The sequence below is a fragment of the Myotis myotis genome, unplaced genomic scaffold, assembly GCF_014108235.1.
Source record: "Myotis myotis isolate mMyoMyo1 unplaced genomic scaffold, mMyoMyo1.p scaffold_m19_p_3, whole genome shotgun sequence".
NCBI classification, from domain to species: Eukaryota; Metazoa; Chordata; class Mammalia; order Chiroptera; family Vespertilionidae; genus Myotis; species Myotis myotis.
Window position 1 is genome coordinate 37,518,929 of NW_023416335.1, and position 21,178 is coordinate 37,540,106.

Sequence of the window (21,178 nt, forward strand, 5' to 3'; positions counted from 1 at the left end):
TAAAAGGAGACAGAAAATATGAAAATATATTAAAAGACAAAGAAGATAGACTAAAAAGTTCCTAGATATGTCTATTTGGCATCTCTGAAGGAAAATATAGAAAGGATGGACTAGAAGCAGCATGTAAAGTACTAAGGGTGGAAATTTAAAGAACTGATAAAAGACACAAACCCACAAATATAGGAAAAGTAACTTATACTATGTGAAAGAAGGAAAAAGAGAAGGGAGAGAAGAAGGAGTAAATTAACTGTAGTCAATATTTTAGTAAACCTTCAGTACACCAAAGACAAAGGTCTTAAAAACCAGCCAAGGAAGAAAAGACAAGTAACCTAGTTTTCAGATGACACAAAGTTCTCAATAGCAGTAATACTAACCAGAAGATAATGAAATAATATCTTCCAAGTTCTGAGAGAAAATAATTGTCAAACTAGAGTTGTGTATGCAGACAGTAAAGATGTTTTCAAATAAACAAAAACTGTGAGAGGTTTCTATCAATAAACCTTAGCTACAAGGAAATTCTGAAAGATGCACATCAGGAGAGAGAAAGATTACCTGAAAATGCAGGAAGGAATAATAAGCAGAGAAAGTGGTAGAATATGGAGGCTAATATAAATAATTACTATATTTATAAAATATTGATATTAATAATTCAAAATTCATAGGTTTAAAAGAGATAACTACAATACTGGGCAAAAATAACATAAACTACAAGGAAGATTATTGGATTTAAAATTTTCTGTAATTCTTGTGTTATCCGGGAAGAAAATACAGGTTAATTTTAGGCTTTGTTAAGTATATTTGGTAAAATTTCAAGGGTAATCTATAAAAGTTAGAAATATAGTCATAACTTCTAACTCTAAAGAGAGGAAAAATGGACCGATGAAAATAAACCAAAAAAGTCAAATAATCTTAAAAGGCAAAAAATATGAGAAAAAGAAGCAGAACAGGTGAGGAAAACAGGACAAAAATATAATCGTATATTTAAATTTATCAGTAATTACATTAAACTAAGTGGATTACTGTTTCAGTTAGAAAATAGAGATTGTCCACATGGATATAAAAAATTTAAAAACAATAGGAGGCATATTTAAAACAAATATATAGAAAAGTTAAAAGCAAAAGGCTGAAAACAATGTACTAGGCAAACACTAACCGAAAGAAAGCTGGTGTATTCATATCAGACCACATAGACAAACTTTAAAACAAAAAGCATGTTGGGGGGTAAAGAGTGTCAGCGCATAATAATAAATGATTCAATATACCAGGAAGATATAATAATTCCAAATTTGTATACACCTAACAATATAGGCTCAAACTATAAGCAACAAAAACTGATAGAACAACAGAGCCAAATTGGCATTTTCCATTGGAGAGTAAATTTCAACTAGCCCCAATAATTGATATATATCAAGCAGATGAAAATCAGTAGAGATTTGGATATTTTAACAACATAATTATCAAGCTTGGTCTACTGGAAAACATAGAGAACTCTGCTTTTAGTAAACAGAAAATACACATTCTCCTTAAGCACTCATGAAACATTTACAAAAATGGCTCATGTGATAGGCCATACAGCAGGATATTTCCAAAAACCGCATCATTCAGATCACATTCGGTAACCATCATGCACTAACTAGCGGTCAGAAACAAAATAATTAATTAAAATATCAGCCATATACTTGGAAATTTTGAAATTCTAAGTCCCTCCTGCTCAAACTATAGTCTGGGGCAGTGGTCGGCAAACCGCGGCTCGCGAGCCACATGCAGCTCTTTGGCCCCCTGAGTGTGGCTCTTCCACAAAATACCACGTGCGGGCGCGCACATACAGTGCGATTGAAACTTCGTGGCCCATGCGCAGAAGTTGGTTTTCGGAAAGGAGATAGACGAAACAAGTATACAAGACGAATGTGGATGGGAGAGTTGGAAGGGGTTGACCTCAGCGAATGTACCTCAATCAGATTGAGGACGTTTTTAGCAAAGGCCGGCTTAGGAGTACCCTAATTAAGTTAATAACCATGTACCTACCTATACAGTTTAAGTTTAAAAAATTTGGCTCTCAAAAGAAATTTCAATTGTTGTACTGTTGATATTTGGCTCTGTTGACTAATGAGTTTGCCAACCACTGGTCTGGGACCACTCTTGGCCCACAAACTCTGACATGACCACACCACTGCAGGGTCAGAATGAAATGGGAATGTGAATTTAGAAACTGCCATAGCAAGTGGCATTGCTATGACACTCAAGCAGCATTTAATTCTCTAGCAATTCTTTTGTTTTTGGGGGGGGGGTGGTTTGCAAAAGTGTAATTCGACAATAGACTGGAAATGCTTTAAAAATAAAGCAAAGTAACAACAACAAATAAAAATAACCAAACTAGTTCTTCACCACAGAGAGTTTGTGAAGCATGCTTATGCATCTCATGGCTCAACCAAGAGATCAAAATGGAAATTTAAAAATACTTAGAATCAAATGATAATAAAAAGTATGCATCTTTATAGACCTATCTTGTGAGTTTACAATTGTTTACTATTTTTCCTGTCTCACCACCTGCCTTTGACCCCTCCAGGCTAGGGGCCATGCAGCCATCTTTGTTACCCTTCTGCTTGCCATGATGCCTGGCTGAGTAAGTACTCGATACTTATTTAAATATTGAGTGTTTACATTTACATATTTAAACTTAAATATTGAATTCTTAAGTAAATAAATAAAAATAGCAGCCCTGGAATCCTGCTTCTAGTTACTCCATTTCTGCCGTGTTGGCCTCCCCCAAGTGTCATGGAGATTCACCAGGAATCCGTGATTACTTGGCTTATTTTCACTGTGTCCCAGCAAGCAAGGGCTTAGACAGGCCTCATCTCCTCATGCATTTAACAACGAGGAGGAGGAGATAAGTGGGATGTGGGGACAGCCTTCTCATCACCCATGCTTGGGAAGGTGAGTGGTAGTGCCTTCCTGGACATGAAGGAGCTGCTTAAACACAAATTGGATTAGCAGACCAGGATTAGAGCCCGCTGGAAGGTATTATATACTTAGAAACTGCTCTGAAAACTCCTATTGTTTCCATTACAAGCCCACACTCCACAGTCAGTCAAATGAAATACTGGGTTAGTCTATTAATAAAATGAGATACAGCCCTGGCCTAGGAGCTCGGTTAGAGCATTGTCTCAATGTGCCAAGGTTGTGTGTTCGATCCCTGATAAAGCAAGGTTGTGGGTTTGACCCCCGGTCAGGGCACATACAAGAAGCAACCAATGAGTGCAAAAATAAGTGGAGCAACATCCTGATGTTTCTCTCTCCCTTGCTCTCTCTCTCTAAAAATCAATAAATAAAATTAAAAAAATAAAATGAGATATCAAATGAAGTGACTATGTTTTAATAATACCAAGAAAGTTGAACTAGGCAATAATAGTTCAGTTTAGCAAAACTATATGTATAACTAGATCATCTGAAATGACAGGTTTAACATGTGTTTCATAAGAAATAAGAACACTGAAAGTGGTTTATATTCTATCTCCTCCATCTGGCCAGTGTGGCTCAGTTGGTTGAGTGTTGCCTGGTGCACTGAAAAGTCGCCAGTTCCATTATTGGTCAGGGCACACGCCCGGCATTTCGGGTTTGGTCCCTAGTTGGAGTGCGTGCTGGAGGCAACCGATCAAAAAAATATTTTAAAAAATAATATTTAAACAAGAAAGATGATTAAGAGGTGACTTCAAGACAGAAAAAAAATAATGTGAGATATGTGAGAAGTGTCAGACTTATCTAGACATTTCAAATAAATTGAAATCCCAGGTCTAAATGAATTATAGTCCCAGGACGCTGAAAGACTTTGCAAATATGAACACGGAATTCCTGTCATAATCTTTGAAAAACCAAGGAACACCCAAAGATGACAAAAAAGAAAGACCTTTCCAAGAAAGGGGGAAAAGGTTATTTATGGAATATGCCGACAGATAAACTCGAGGCTGATTATTGGTAAAAATTCTAGGAGATACAATTCTGCCACTTACTGGCACTACGACCTTGGGCATATTTCAAAACTTTTCTGTAAAGATTCAATGAAATAAAATATAAAGCATTTAATATACACAGAAAACACTCAGTAAATGGTACCTATTACCAGTTTTGTGTCTCTACATTTCAAAAAGAAGGTGGCAACAACTAGGTACTGACGTGGGTTTTTCAAGGTCGAGTCTCATTTAGCTAACCTCATTTTTCTGGCGACACAAAGGTGTGTGGGGAGAAAGTATTCCTAAAAGGTGTGTAGGGAAGGTCTTCATTTTGAAATGACACTAGATAAAAATCTCTTATAATATCCTTGTGAAAAGACTGAATTTTAGGAGAGTTGTGTTGACCTCTCCATGCCTCAGTTTCCTTATCTGTAGAAGGAATATACTACGACCTCACTGGGTTGTTATGCAAAAAGCCCTTAGAACAGTGCCGGGCATTTAGTCAGCACTATGTAGATGCTTGGTAAATAAACTGGGACAGAATTTCCTAGTGGCATGTTTGTGCAGGACCTGGCTCCAACCTCTTTGACGTTTTCATCAGAAAGCTGCTAAAATTTCATACAGTATACTGGTCAAATACTCACATAATATAAACGTTGGATGATGAAATAAAAATCCACAAAGAACTTAACTATATTTCAGGCTAGGGCTATGAAATGAAATACATGAGATAAAATTAAATCCTGGATAGAGATTTTTAAGAAAAAAAAAATTTTTTTTTACAAGTATTAGTCTGGCTTGGCAGAATTTTCTGGGGATAAGAAAGGGAAATTTAGTTGATTAAAAGCTCAGCGTGCAGCCCTAGCCGGTTTAGCGCAGTGGATAGAGCGTCGGCTTGTGGAATGAAGGGTCCCAGGTTCAATTCTGGTCAAGGGCACATACCCGGGTTGCAGGCTCGATCCCCAGTGTGGGGCGTGCATCATTGATTTTCCTATCTCTCCCTCTCCCTTCCTCTCTGAAATCAATAAAAATATATTTTTTAAAAAAAGAACTTCTATAAAAAAAAGCTCAGCGTGCATAAAACAGTGTGTCTATTAATTAATGTGAAGTTTAAGTGTATTAGGAGAACCGGAGTGTCCTGATGAAGACACAGATGCCAAGATGGCAGGCACAGCTTGTCTATCATAAACTCTTTTGTCCCCTTCCTCTCCTAGGTTCCAGGTACAAGAATGAGCTCTGGCCCTAGCTGGTTTGGCTCAGTGGATAGAGTGTCGGCTTGCGGACTGAAGGGTCCCAGGTTCGATTCCGGTCAAGGGCACATACCCGGGTTGAAGGCTCAATCCCCAGTGTGGGCCATGCAGGAGGCAGCCAGTCAATGATTCTCTCTCATCATTGATGTTTCTCTCTCTCTCCCTTCCTCTCTAAAATCAATAAAAAATATATATGTATAAAAAAAAGAATGAGCTCTGGGTATAAGAATGAGCTTAGGAACACAGATGGACAGAAAAGAAATGAGAGGCAATAACAAATCCTATTTCCAACTCATCTGGATGGCAGGACACATCCTCAGGTGGGTATGAGAAGATGGCCTCAAGACATGTGAAGAAATGTCATTAGAAGTTTTTGAGGGCACTGAATGCCTCACTGTGCTGTATGCCAAATAAATTCCCCTCTAATCATGATTACTGCAGGATTTATCTAATCTATTTCCTATAGGAAATCAAGCTACTCAGAGGCATTTTATCACATTTTTTTCCTCCTAATAATCCCTGTCCCTGACAAAGAAGATTTTGTTATCCCACAGTATAGATAAGAAATTGAGGCAAAGAAGTAAAGTGAATTGCCCTGGGCCACAAAGAACTGGAATTACAGTTTAGTATCTCATCTTAGTGTGCACACATGAGTTTTGGAAGGGAGCATGCTGGAGTCACATTATGTCCTTCGAGAATAGGCTGATTTACCTTAATCTCTGGCAGAAAGAAGATTAATTGTATTTTCCTTAGTGCATGTCAGAGACCTTGAGTAGACATTTCACTAGTAAATTCCACATGCTTATTCTAAGCCTTTCCCAAATACTTGGAAAGCCTTGGATTGACCATTAGGAAGATGCTAGAAATTAACTTTCTTAAAAAATTAAAGCAAATATTTGTTTGCTAGAATCTCTAAGAAAAGCAATCAATCAAGAAAGTTGTATAGTACAGCCATGCTATTCACCTAAGGCAAGAAACGATCCCAATAGGCACATATTGAGATGGTCAGCTCCTCTGTCCCCGGGCCCACAACCCATTCCCAGCCCAACCTCACTGTCTAGGGCAGTGATGGCGAACCTATGACACGCATGTCAGAGGTGACACGTGAACTCATTTTTTTGGTTGATTTTTCTTTGTTAAATGGCATTTAAATATCTAAAATAAATATCAAAAATATAAATCTTTGTTTTACTATGGTTGCAAATATCAAAAAATTTCTATATGTGACACGGCACCAGAGTTAAGTTAGGGGTTTTCAAAATGCTGACACGCCGAGCTCAAAAGGTTTGCCATCACTGGTCTAGGGATTAGATAAAAGTCAAGTGAAAGCATGCTTTTAACAAAGAAAGTCCAATGCAAACATTAGTTATTGTTCTAATGATTTACATATCTCATCTAATTATTGAAAAAAATCCATGTTCATTATAAAAACCTGGAAAATGAAGTTAAGCAAACCAAAATGAGTCAAAAGCCCCCACAATGCCACCATCCAGCAAGAATCTTTTGTACCTGTTTACAATTGGATGTTTTCTAAGGCTCATTTCTCTGGTCAGGCCATGTGAAAATCAGCCAAAAGCTGCAACCCTAAGTTCTATGCACAGTTTCCCTTTAATTAAGTAGAGAAAATGGTGACTTATCTGTAGAAACTCTCTTTTATTTTCTTGGCACTTTTCCCATAAGAGATAAGATCACTACTTAATATACCTGGCAGTAAAAAAATAAATAAGTAAAATAAATAAATTCCCAATTGCTTCTTACTGGTCTGAAAAATTTATGCTACATTTCTAAGAACAAGTCACTTATCCAAACTAGCAAATATCAGGGGCAAAAAGGATTGTGACTATTTCTTTCTACACACACATAGCTGCATGTCCTGAGGGACATGATTCTTCCTTTCTGCTGGAGAAAAGAGACACACACACATTCAGAACCCATACTAGGCTGAGTCAAGGATAGATTAGTCATCAGCAAAAGGGGAGAGCAGTCGAATCTTTCCAAATAAGCGAGCCAATGATCCCAGGAAAGCACCACATTTCAATCCATTTGTTTTTCCCATCCTTAGCAAAAAAAATTACGCCATTACCTTTTTGTTCATGGCCACGCCATCCTCACAGTCGAGCACCGCACAATCTACATTCAGGGACGGAATCTTCTTTATTTTCTTTTCATCATTTCCAGGTACATAGAGCACTGCCCTCCGGGGAATGTATTTGTGATTGGATGAGGAACTATAGCCAAGCCTGGGCACATCGGCCGCCAGAGGAGCTTTCCTGCCGGAGACATGATTGGGATTAGTCCAGAATAGAGTTTATTTACAAATTTTTGAAAAACCTCACTTTAACTCAAAATTAAAATAGAAAACATGGATACCCTGTTTTAATTATGGCAGGACACAATCACACATAACAAGTAGGAAAACAATAATAACAGAAATAACCAAGACACAAAATGTCATTTGGGCTGAGGTTTATATAACATCGTTTAGTGGCACAATTTTCTGAGAAAAGGAGAGTGTACTTATTTCTTCTTGGGAAAACACTTCCAGTATTAGTATGCTGTCCAGATATCCGTGGAGAAAAAGGAAAGACATATTTATATCCAAAAGTTCCTAAATAACAACACTATCTACAATTATATAAAAATAAAAAAATAGAATATAAACTATATAAGCCTGAGTCTTTTCCAATAGACAAATAAATGATTCAAGTTCAATTTTAACAACAAAGGATAGTTGGCCACTTCTTGAGTAGAAAGGACAGTTAATGAGAAAAGACCATTACTAGCTCTGTAATTGCGGGCAATTTAATTACTGGAAACTTCAGAGTCTTCCTTTATAAAAATACTCATTTTGCAGGATGTGAAGAGGATTAAGAAAGAGGAACTAATGCACATGAAGCACTTAGCGAGAGCCTGGCAGATATTAGCTCCTTGATGTGTGGTGGGCGTAGTAAGAGTAGTAGCAGCTGCTGTGTTCTTAATGGAGAAACTCGAGCTGTCAGTAGCCCCCGCCTGCTCCTAGACACTGCGCTCTCCTTCCTTTTCCTACTGTGCTCAGTCTGGCCTCCTGAGGAAATAAGAGGAGTTGGCCAGAAGCTCCGATGGCTCACCGTAGCCCTTACCCCTCACACTCCCCTGGTCCATAGCTTGATCCTGGGAAAACCAAGTTTTTAGGCCATAATATTATATAATAAAAGTCTAATATGCAAATTGACTGACCGGCGGAACAACTGGTGGAACAACCAGTGGAATGACCGGTCGCTATAATGTGCGCTGACCACCAGGGGGCAGACGCTCAATACAGGAGCTGCCCCCTGGTGGTCAGTGCACTCCCACAGGGGGAGCATTGCTCAGCCAGAAGCCAAGTTCACAGCTGGAAAGCATAGCGGTGGTGGTGGGAGCCTCTCTTGCCTCCATGGCAGTGGCAGCACTAAGGAGCAGCAAGCCGAGTGGTAAGGAGCAGTGAGCAGGTGGGAGGTAAGGAGCAAGGGTCCCGGACTGTGAGAGGGCGCAGGCCGAGCTGAGGGACACCCTCCCACCCCCCAGTACACAAATTTTGTACACCAGGCCTCTAGTATATGATAAAGGAAGGTGAAATCAGCTTTCAGAATCAGGATAGGACCAGTTACATAATTTGAAGTGCCCAGTGTAAAATCAAAATGTGGAGCCCCTTGTTCAAAATCTATTAGGAATTTCAAGATGGTGATAGAAGAACATCAAACTAAGCACCGGACTCTTCTAAGCCCAGTCACACACAGGAAGCCGGCCTTGCCCACACAGACAGAGCTGATGCCATGAAGACTCAAGGTAGGGAGAGGGTAAAGCCCCAGCGAACTGGTAATGCCCTGTTTACTCTCTTGGGTAACCAACCCCATCCTATCCAAAACCAGGTCAGCTTGACTATTCACCAAAGCTCTATTTGGAGTTACCATAAGTTAATGCCATCAACTACTTTGACTGGTTGTAACATTTTGCCATGATTAGTGTGCCTTCTGATGATGTGTCTCAAGAAAAACCCTATCCCTCTAAGGCCTACCGATTCTGTGTAGGCCCCTCATTTCTCCTTGCTGCCAAGCCTCATAAACTCTGAAATTCAAGTCTGTGTCTTCTTTTTTCACAAATAAGCATTGTGTTATAAGAGGTTCAGTGAGATATAGATGGATTTTTAAAGTGTACATGTTTTAGAAGACATTTTAATTAATATAAAATACTGGTCTGCTAATTGAAGAATGCCTGAAATATCTGTCATCATTTTGCACTGGTTGAAAATATCTGGTTTATCTTTTTAAAAAGGGAGGAAATAGAATGATTTAGCAGCAACAATCACATTTCACTTATCATTCACACTGGAAAGCAGAATTTTCAATATACATTTCCTTAAAAATAGCAAAAATGCTATTAAAAGAAATGAAAGTTTTATTTCCAGGAAATGCTTGGTGCAAAGTCACTTCTCATCAGGATCTGTGGTAACCACATGTGTAACAACTGCTGGGGAGCACACGAGACTTGGCTGGAAAGTTTGTAAGGAGAACATTCTGAGAAAAGGGAAGGGTGTGGAAGGCCACCTGCCCTGTTCTTCAGAATTCCGACTTAGGGGAGAAAGGGGAGTGTCGAAGGCGGCACCCCTAATTATTCTCTGACCTTTCCAAACAAGTCTGTGCATGTGTAGACCCCCGGGTGTTTACTGGAATCCTTATGCTTAATCTTCTGGGTGTCCTGGCTTAAAGCACATTACAAACACATGTGTCCTCCCAATATTACTTACCCTACTGATTGTATCTAAAAGATAAACTTTACTGGTATCTCAAACTGCTGTTACAATAAAAGGCTAACGAGGCAGGCAATCGAGGCTGCTTGGTCCCTTGAGCCAGGCAACCCCTTAGCCCTCTCTTTCACAGTGAAACTGCGTCGGAGTAATCAGTTCATCAGTTGTTCAGGGGCTGCTGGTCAGCTCCAGCAAACAACCAAAGTGAGGATCAGAGCAGCTGTAGTCTAAAGAGGGTCCTTCTTCACCTTTCCTTTCCACATGTCGGACAGCTTGAATGCCCAGACATCTCTGTCCCAGCTGTAACTGACCTTCACTTCGAGGGCACTGAGATTTCCTCCGTGTGAAATAGCTGCTCAGCACCATTTTGGATCCAGCCACTATGATCTCCAAACTCACTGAATCTCAGATCCTGGGCACCCAGACATGGCTGACAGGTCATCTCTGGTATGACAAGTCAGACCACTGTCGCATGCTAAGCACTAGAGCAAATCATTCCTAGGACATTTATATAATGTAAAATTTTAAAAACAGATGACCATTAAAACAAATATTCTGCCACTGTTAAAAATGTTTCTGGTTTAAGAACAGCCCTAGCTAGTTTGGCTCAGTGGATGGAGCATTGGCCTGTGGACTGAAGGGTCCTGGGTTTGATTCCCATCAAGGGCATATGCCTGGGTTGTGGGCTCAGTCCTTGGTAGGGGGCGTGCAGGAGGCAGCCGATCAGTGATTCTCTCATCATCGATGTTTCTGTATCTCTCTCCTTCCCCTTTCCTCTCTGAAGTCAATAAAAATATATTTTAAAAAATTAATAACAACAACAAAAATACAACAACAACAACAAAATGTTTCTGGTTTCCCAAAGTCTTCTGAAATCATAAAAATGTTTTGCTCATTTCTTCCCCTGCTCAAAACCTGTCAACAACTCCCCATTACCTACCCAATTAAGTTCAGTCTCAGTTGATATTCCTTTCCTCAGTTTATATCCCACTATTCCCATGAAGTAACTATCCACCCAAGGAAAATAAGGTTGTGATGTCTCCACAATATGACATGTTCATTGTTTCCACTGTACCTTTGCTTCTGATGGAAAAGTTTTCCCTCTCAGTTTATTTGAACCTTATGGATCCTTTAAGCTCAGTTCAAGGTCCCCATGATCCCTAAGCCTTTCCTGACCATTCATCTTTAAACTCTCTTATCTTTAAACTCACTTGTCATAACCAAAGCAGAACCAGCAAAGGACTGGTTCTGCTATCAAGACTGAAGTTAATCAAGGTAGCACAAGCTTTCTGGAGAGCCAACTAATGACACCAATGAAGAGACTTTAAAAAAGAGAAAGAGATTTTAAAACGTTCCGCTCCTTGACACAGTAATTTCAAATAATTTGACATAATTTCTTTTGTGAATTGCTATAGACTGAATGTTTGTACCCCCCCGCCCCCAATTCATATATTGAAACCTAATCCCCAATGGGATGGTATTAGGATATGGGGCCTTTGGGAGGTGATTAAGTCATGAGGGTGAAGCCCTCATAAGTGGGATTAGGGCCCTTCTAGAGGAGACCACAGATTGTTTCCTCACCCCTTACACCATGGGAGGACATAGCAAAAAGTTCTCAAATGGCAGCATAATGTAGTGGAAAGTATTTGGATGAGTTATATGACCCTGCTGATGTCTAACACTTTTTGACCTGCAAAAAATGGTAACTTTATATAGTTCAACCCAATATTGTGATTGGCAGTCAGAAGAGGGGAGGAGAAGCGAGCCACTCTCAGTGTCAATGTCCTCTTCAGGGAGAAGCAACAAAACAGCGACCTCATACAGGGAGAGCTCAGCACAGCAGTAAAGCAGCATGCACACGCAGTTGCTATGATTATCTGCCACCTGCCACCCATGCCCAGTGCTAGTCAGAATAGCCCTGCATCAGGAATCCTGTCTCCAGCACCTTAACAAGATCCTAAGCTCTCTGCGGGAAGGGCGGTCTTACATCTTCCCGACACGGCTCAGCACAGGGTTCCGCATATGAGAGGCATACAATTCCTGTCACCTTGCTACCTAACCAAAACCAGCTCTCCCCAGAAGTGGGTGCATACGGCTGATCCGCAACCACACTGTCCTTATTCTTCTTGTGCAACAGTCAAATTTTAATGGTGATTACAGGTAGAAGGCAATCTTTATTCCCTCTCTCCTTTGCCATCATGGAACCTTTAACCCAACCCCATGGCCTGTTGCTTCTTCTCCTATATTTATCCCCTCCTTGCCTACAGTTCACATCCCATTTAGGATCTCACTAACCTTTACCTAGATGACTACGGAAGCCTCTTTTTTATCCTCGCTGCCTCCACTTTGTTATTACATATGTTCATTCATTCATCCATTCATTCAGTCAGTCATTCAGTCATCCATTCATTCAGTGAGCACTTACTCAGTAAGCATCCACTGAGCGACCTGCACTAGCACATGTGGCAGGTTCCTTTGTACAAATTAGGAAAAAGTGCCCCCTTGTGCCTTCCAGCAGGTAGCATGCTGTTCTTGAGGCAGCATGCTTTGGTGAGTGGAGGTGAGCTGAAACTCAGCCCCTACTCATGTCCCTTTGTAGGTGCCCCAATCAGGGCACACCCCACACAATTGTACACAGTGGCCCTGACCCACACTGTGCTGAGCACCGTGGGGAAGCAGCACAAAAGAAACAGGACATGCCCAGAAGGTCCAGGGAGGAACATGCAAAGGATGGCCTGCAAGCCAGGTCAGGAAGGCTAAAGACCATACACGATGAAGCGTGAGGGGAAAAGAGACCAAAGGCGGCAAAACTGGAATAATAACAAGAAGAAAGGTGTAGAGAGGGTCAGGCTTCAGGTTCTGTTGCAGACTCTGAGGTCCAGGAGGGGCTGTCACTGGGTAACCCCTCCTCCATGTGCTGCTGGTGAGCCTTCTCCTTCCCCCACGCCTGGCTGCATTAAAATCTGTTCCCTACTTGAGTGTGCTCAGCACTGACTACTTTGTATGAACACAAGGCAGTAGGCGACAAGATCTAACTTATTTTTTGTTATCTTACATATTTTGAGTCAACATGTAAATGTATTCAAACAATATGCAAAACAGGAGCTTAAGATGAGTTGAAAAAAATCTGGTCACCTTATGGTGAGTTCTCTCCATAGAGGGGGCCTTTTTTAGACAAGACATCCCTCAGCAGGCCCAGGAGGTTCTTCTGGCTGGAGGGGCGGGCCCCTTCTTCCTCTCTCTGATGCCACTTATTAAGCATTTATGTAACTAGAGGCAGAGCTCGTCCGCAGTGGTGCAGGGGCTCCCTACCTGGGAATCTACATAACCATCACCTGGGGAGCTTTTAAAAACTGGGGTTCAATTCTGGACCCCGTCCACTGCAATCAAATTCCATCCACTGGTAAGAGGGCCCAGGCTCTGTGCTTATGTTTTGTTTGTTTTGAAGCTCTCTAGGTCCTTGCCACTCAAGAGAGGTGCCGCTGCAGACCAGTAGCATCACTGGTCTCTTATCCGTTCTCCTGTGAGCATCCCCCATCTCTCACAGGAGCAGTTCCTCTCCCGTGAGTGCCTGTCAGAAATGCAGAATCTGAGGCCCCGCCCCAGCCCCACTGAATCAGAATCTGCACATTAACAACTCCCCAGGGGATGCTTAACACATGAAAGTTTGAGAAACTCTAATTTGGGGGCAAACTGCAATCACTTGGGGAGTTTTCTAATATGCTGGCCCGAAAGGAAGTGTGATGGCATTAGTCAGGGGCGAGGCCTAGGCTCCCGGACTTCTAAAATCCCCCTGCTGATTCTGATGCGTAGCCAAGTTGGAGGACCTTAGATGATTCCAGTGTGGAGCCACTGCCCTAATGCAGGAAAGTCTGCTCCCACAAAAAGACTCTGAAGTGAGTCATGTGCTACCCATATTATACACACAGAAGGCTGTGACAGTAGTAAGATCATAACTGAAAAATGCAGCAAACCTGAAAAATATCCATGTAGAAAGAAAAGTCTTTCTGATGAAAAAAATTAACACTCAAACTACTAACAATATTAGAAATAGCAGTAATAAGCACCTACGCTAGTGTCCATTTGAGCATCTACAACTTAGATGTGACTTCTACACTCAAGTTAGCGGTTTATTTACTTAGCTGAGAGGTAGTACAGGGGTCTCTACTTTGGCTGCACATTACAATCACTGGGGGAACTGAGAAAAGAAAAACAACCCAGGCCACACCCAAACCAATTAAACCTGAGCCTTGTGGTGATCCCAGGCCTTGGTGTTTCTCTAAAGCTCCAGGGATGAGAAGCTTCGATCAGGGTCTGCAAGTACAGTGTTTTATTAATCCTAGACAGGACTTGGGGGGGGGGGGTGTCATTAACAGTTGCTGAATGTAATCCTACCAGATTTAAGCAGGGGAGTTGGGTGCTAATCAGCGACTGGGGAAAGATATTTTAAGAGGAGCAGTAGTTTCCTCACTTGGAAATCATGGTGTTCTGTTTCCCTCACCCATTGAATCAGTAGCCATCACTGCAAAGATTTTGGGTAGTAAACACCAAGAAGTCCATGCTGAGCTTAGAATCTCAAACTAGATTTTTATATCAATTCCACAGTGAGATCATAAACGTGCCTTTTTAACAGAGAAGGAAGTCTCATTTCCAACAGTTTGATGGCCTTAACCTAGAGCTCCCAGGAGCAAAGTGAGCAAGGTGGGGGACTAGAAGTAAAGGAAGTCTCTGCCATGGTCAGGACCCAGGCCCTTTGGAAGTTGAGAGAAGCTCTGAGGGGGACCGTGGGTATGATGAGACTGGGGGAGGATTCTGTCAGGCCCATTCCCATCCCAGGAACCTGCAGGTAGCAAAGGTGGCTAGAGAGGTGACAAAAACCCAAGGTAAGCTGAGGGCAGAGCTGAAAGCAAAAAAACCAACTGTGCCAACTTCCCATTTCAAACGTGGGAAGGAAACGTCATGGGGCAGTAGAGGAGAGTAGACACAGCAACACAAAGGGCTAGAGCAGGAGGTTCCTACTCCCCCAGGATGTGTGAGAAATCCGGAAGTTTCTGCTGACCCTTTGCCTGTGCTGCAGGAGTGAGACGCCATATCAGAGGATGTAGGTGGACAGCCAGGACGGGGGCACTGAGAGTCTCCATCCTAAGCAGCACCTGTGAGAGTAGGGCCTCCAGCAAAGCCTGAAGACAAACCTTGTGCATCAGCTACACTCAGGGGACACCCAGGGACAGACCACATGAGTCCAACAACCATTAGAATTGCACCAGAGAACAGAGGCCAAGGGCCATGAGAGGTGACTTACTCTTCATCAGAGTAGGAAGAGAAGGCTGCCAGAAGGCATTACACAGGCTCCCCTGGACCCCCTGCCACCCAGAAAGAAGTCCTGAAACTGAATATTGACCGTGTTTATGAGAAAGAAACTCTAGCCCGGCTGTCGGGGTTCAGTGGTTGAGCGTTGACCTATGAACCAGGAGTTCAGGGTTCGATTACCAGTCAGGGCACATGCCCGGGTTAAGGGTTCAGTTCCCAGTGTGGGGAGTGCAGGAGACAGCCAATCAATGATTCTCTCTCATCACTGATGTTTCTATCTCTCTCTCCCTTTCCCTTCCTCTCTGAAACCAATAAAAAAATTTTTCTTTTAAAGAAAGAAACTCTAAACCAGAAGAAACAGTCATTTGAATAGTCAAACTTGTAGGAATAATGCTGTCATGAACACTGATGTACAAATATCTTTTTGAGTCTCTTCTTTCAATGCCTTAGATATATCCCCAGAAGTGGAATTGGTAATTCTATTTGATTGATTATATGGTAACTCTATATTAAATTTTTGAAGAGCCATCATACTGCTTTCCACAGTGGCCAGATCATTTTACATTTCTACCCAAAGTGTATTATTATAAAACACATTATGCTGCATTCAAGTTCAGTTATGACGAAATTGATGTTTTGGGACCAGAAAAAAGAGTAATTTCTTATGTGACCTTGACCTTTAGAAATTGCCTCCACAAATTCTAATAAATTTTGATAAATTCTCATTTGTCTACAAACATAAGAAAACATATAGAGCATCATTTTAAAATAATACATCAATACATTTCCATTTAAGATACCATACAGAAATGATATGGCCCTTTAAATTATTTTAAGATTGACTCTAAGATTGGATAAAGGTTGAAAGTAAAACTTTTTTACAAAAAATTTTGCACAGATCCACAGCTGTGTGACAGATTCCTGGCAGGCTCCTCTACTGGGTCTGTCTTTTCAATCCTTTGAGGGGGTTGGAGGAGCGTAGCCTCTTCTAAGGTTATATAGTGGGGGAAACTGAGTTCTGAGCTCGCAGGACAATCTGATGTTTATGGAAGACCCTGTGCAACTGGAGTGAAGAATAGAGCCCATTCACTGGTCCTGCCCTCTCCCTCCCCACCTCCCCCCACTCCGCCTCGAGACAGTAAACTTCACCTACAAATTTCAACCATGCTATGACTATTAATAACTCAGTATTCATGCCAGCATCTAGAATAATTGAGGCTTACTTATGTTCTCACTTTACTAAGTTCCCAAGTGCCCAGAGAGATTCCTTCCCTGTTTCAAAAAAACTGTTTCTGTTACTATGGCAACAGTGCACAGAGAAATGGGGGGCTTTCCTTCAGCATGAGGGCAAAACAACGGCAACTTGTCCTCTCATTGGCAGAACAGGGCCCTCCGGAGATTAACATGTGGCACAAATGCAAATAAGCGTGCATCCCACTTCAGGAAAGCCGAAAAGATCTTCTCAGGGCAAACTCTCTCAGGAAGCAATTACATCACACCTTAACCAAGTGCTCTCGTTTGTACTGAAATGAAGAAATCGTCTTTAGTGTCTAGAGTGGACACACACAGAATAGCAGTTGTGGTCCACTGTGGGTTTGCTGCAATGGAAGGACCCAGGCACAGGATGGGGTAACCCACAACCGTGGCCAGCCTTTTGGCCACTGTGGGGTGCCAGGTACATGGAGGTGCATTGGCGAGGGAATTCCAGGAAAAAGGGTGGGTGTCATCTAAGGGACAGATTTGGCAGGAGTAGAGAAAAAAGCAGTTTGGTAAAGTTTGTTTCTCACTGTTTCAGTGCAGATCTCTGCCTCCTCAGACATTCAGAACACCAGGGACAAAGCCAGTGACCCCAGTGAAGAGAGGTCTTCCTTCACACAGAATGTGAAAGAAAGCAAACACACATCTTGTCAAAATTTAAAGTCACTCATTATGCTCAGTGAAATAAGCCAGGCACAAAGGACAAATACTGTATGATTCCACCTATAGGAGGTACCTAGAGCAGTCAATTTCAAAAGACAAGAAATTCAAGAGAACAGGGTGGGGGAATAGGGAGGTATTATTTAATGGGGACAGTTTCCGTTTGGGAAGATGAAAGTTCTCGAGATGGTGGTAAAAGTTGCACAACAATGAGAATGTACTTAATGCCACTGAACGGTACACTTTAAAACAGTTAAAATGGGCCCCCGCCTGTTTGGCTCAGTGGATGGAGCATTGGCCTGAGGTCTTGGGTTCGATTCTGGTCAAGGGCACATACCTCAGTTGTAGGCGGGAGGCACCCAGTCCATGTGTCTCCCACACCAATGTTCCCCTCTTTCTGTCTCTCCCCCTCCCTTCCACTCTCTCTAAAAATCAACGGTGAGGATTAACAACAACAATAAAACAACACAGTTACAATGGTAAATTGTGTATCATGTATATTTTACTACAATGAAAAAAATTAAAATTATGAAATCACTTTCCCTTGTCATATCCATGCTGGGTATTGATCAAATTCAGTATCAATCAGCAGCCAATTAATACTGAATTTACCACAAGCTGACCCTTGCTCGGTAAGGGCCATGGGTGTGTAAACATGGACAGAAAGCTATGCGACCACCAGACCCTCACTGCCACCCAGGATTCAGTCCACTTGGTATGGCCACAGAAGTCTAGTTCTCCAGGTAGGCACACAGCGTGTGAGTGGGGTATATCCCAGGAACAGGGAAACCCTCATACAACTGTGTGACCATTAATGGATCCCAGAAAAGAAGGCAAGTTTTCCATGAAAATAGAAGTCCACATTTAGACATTTTTTAAAGAACAGTTTATTGATTTTTAAAGAGAAAGGAAGAGAGAGAGAGAGAGAGAGAGAGAGAGAGAGAGAGAGAGAGAGAACAAACATCAATGTGATTGGCCACCTCCTGCATGCCCCCCCCCCCATGGGGGACAGAGCCCACACCCTGGGCAAGTGCTCCAACCATGAATCAAACTGGCAACTTTGTGGTGCACAGGATGTCACTGAGCCACACCAGCCAGAGCTAGACTTTATTAATAAATGTGGCGGTGTCACCAATCAGGGTCACTCCACCCTTTGGCACCTGGGTGTCTGGTAGCTTCTCTGACAGCAAACACTTCCTTCTCTGAAAGGAAGATGAAGGGAAGGGAAGAGTTCTCCACGAGCTAAGACTACGTCAGCCCAGCAGATAATAAGGAGAGGGTGGGAAGGGGACATCTGAGAGGAGGTGAGGGAGAGAGAGAGAATGAGGAAAAGGAAAGGAGGGAGGGGAAAGGGAGGGTCCTGGAGGTAAAGTTGGGGTGGATAAGAAAGTGGGAGGGAAGAGAGGAAGATGGAGGCGAGGGCAAAGAAGGGAGAAAAGGAAGGGAGGGGGAGAGGAGCTTTGTTTTTCCGAAGAGCTAAAAAGAAAGCCCCCTGTTTAGTGTTGAAGAGAGGATAACAATGGGGCATGTGCCTGTTGGTGGGTATTCGCCGTAATCCCACTTTCTCACTCCACTTTTGGTGAGAGAAGGAGGAGCAGAGGGTTTATCTAAACAGAACACTGGAGGGGTTTCCCCTTGGCGTGACACTGAGGTCAAGAGGGAAAGCGGCCCTCCGTCACTGAACATGGGGAAGCACACAATGCGATTAGCATCTCTTCTGTTTCCGGGCTGCTGCAACCCTGGCCCTCTGGAAACACAAAGGAGTCCAGGGATGTTGTTCATTAATAGTTAACTGTTGAAGCCGCTGAGAAATTGGTCCAGGAATGACACGCAAGACCCTCTACCCAGAGAGATTTGATAGATGGATTTCCAACTGCAATCCCAGTGTCGGGGACTTCGAGAGAGAGCACCTGTCAAGCACAGAGTGTGGCGCTTTCACACACTGTAACTAAAACCTAAAGAACATGCCCTCCGACTTCCCTTTGCCTCTGTAGAGAGGATCTGGGTGTTTTTGTTGTTGTTTTGTTTTGTTTGTTTGTTTTTTAATCCTCACCCAATGATATTTTTCCATTGATTTTTTTAGGGAGAATGGAAGAGAGGGAAGGACAGAGAGAAACATTGATGTGAGAGAAACACCTAGATTGGTTGTCTCCTGCACGAGTCCCGACCAGGGCCCAAGCCGGGAGGAGCCTGCACCCAAGTTATGTGCCCTTGACCGGAATCAAACCCATGACTCTCTGGTCCACAGACAGATACTCTATCGATTGAGCCAAATCGTCTAGGCCTGGGGGGGGGGGGGGGGGGAGTTCGTCCTCTTCGACCGAGCGCGCAGCTTCGGGAGGGACACACATGGATCAGTGAGGGAGGAGGGGGACACCCGCCTAGCCAGCCAGATCAGCCGAATCAACCCTGGCGATCAGTGAGGTGACAGATGTCGCAGCCAGATCGCCCTCACATCCTGATTTGGCATTTTTGATCGTGAAATGCTGAGTGTCAGGAATAGAGCATACTTGTTCCAGTCCTGGCCAAGGGTTAACATTGAGAGCACAGTCTTCTGTTTAGATTGCTCACTGTTGGCATTCCCGCCTGAGAAGGTTGATTCTAAAACCAGTCGCAGAAAAGATAGTATTTAGTAGTTGATGTATTGAAATAGCCAGTGGAGGGTGTCGGAAACATGATTACCACAGCACTGCCAGAGAGTTTCACAAAGAAGGCCATTCACACAGTTTCTTCATTTACAGATTCCGTGAGTGCTGGGTTATTCTATCTCAAAAAAATAATAAATTTAAAGCCGAGATGATTATTTCCTGGCTCAGGCACAGGAGGTAACTGAGCAAATGTGAACTAGAAAGATCGAATTCTTCCTTAACTTTTTTTTAAAGGTCATGATGGAAGACTGTCCACCTGACAGAGGTAACCATGGATTCTTTCACAGAGTTCTCCAGCAGCTCAAAGGCTGCTAAAGTGTCAGATTAATGCATCTGCCCATGACCAGGTTCTTTGATATGAAACTAATCATGGAGGGGCCATTTTTTTGCCTTCCACAAAGTGGTTCTGCAATCTTGAGAAAATAGGTCTCTCTGCATCTTCACTATTCTTTGTAACTGTCATGAAAATAATCAGATTAATGGAATCTCCATTTTCTTCTTCTTCCTAGATTCTCTCAAAAATACCTTTCAAGTGTCAATCTCAATCAAATGAGGCCCAAATGTTACATAGCTTAGAATTCTGATGTTTTATTAACCACCGTCCCTTGATTATCCTGATCTGCAGATTTGGGGAGGATTTAATATTGACTGCTCTCTAACGCTGAATAATTTTTAGAAAAAACACCCAGTCTGAGCCTAATTGCCAGACCCATTCTACATACATGAAAGCTGTGAATACAAGCTGCGATCACAAATCACGTGCCTGTGCCTTTGATTGTGTGGGGTCCACAATAAGATTAAGATTGTTTTTTTCTTCCTTAATTATTCAGCGCTAAGTGTGATGAAAATTAAAACTAAACATATGGATATGATTAGAAAGGGTTTTTCTAATAGTTTTTTTTTTTTTAAAGTATGGTTAATGTGCTACAGGCACTAATTCCTTTAAATATCTATTGAAGGCAGGACTTCCTAGAACTTGCTCTAATTTTAGGGGAGCTGAATGTTTTTTCTTAATTCAGCGCTACACTTAGCAATGCACTAGTTCAAAATGCAAAATAGCACCTTTTCCCTTTACTTTTAGTTCCCCTCAAAATCTCCTCCTACTGAATATGTAGTGTGGAATGAACTGATAAAACTCAGAGAGTAATACTTTTATTATAAATTCAAAGAGAATAAAATTAAAAATTGAGAGATGAAACCTTCCCCAAGCAAAATGTCCATAATAACCTATGTTATGGTTTATTTATGACTTGAGTCATAATTTCTATGATGATGGTAAGAGAGAGGAAACAAGTTATCCAGAGACCAAAATAATCAGACGTTTTTTTTGTATTTGTGGAATGC

At 42.1% G+C, this 21,178-nt stretch overlaps 1 protein-coding gene across 3 annotated transcripts in view; it reads right to left on the minus strand.

The window, feature by feature from the left end:
- The window catches only part of CLYBL (citramalyl-CoA lyase), a 240,574-nt gene that overhangs the window by 102,261 nt on the left and 117,135 nt on the right, over positions 1-21,178 (minus strand). For all 3 annotated transcript variants that reach the window (XM_036300735.1, XM_036300733.1, XM_036300734.1), the window contains exon 2: positions 7,281-7,467. In XM_036300735.1, the coding sequence (XP_036156628.1) occupies positions 7,281-7,467 (187 nt within the window). The remainder of the gene's footprint in view (positions 1-7,280; positions 7,468-21,178) is intronic.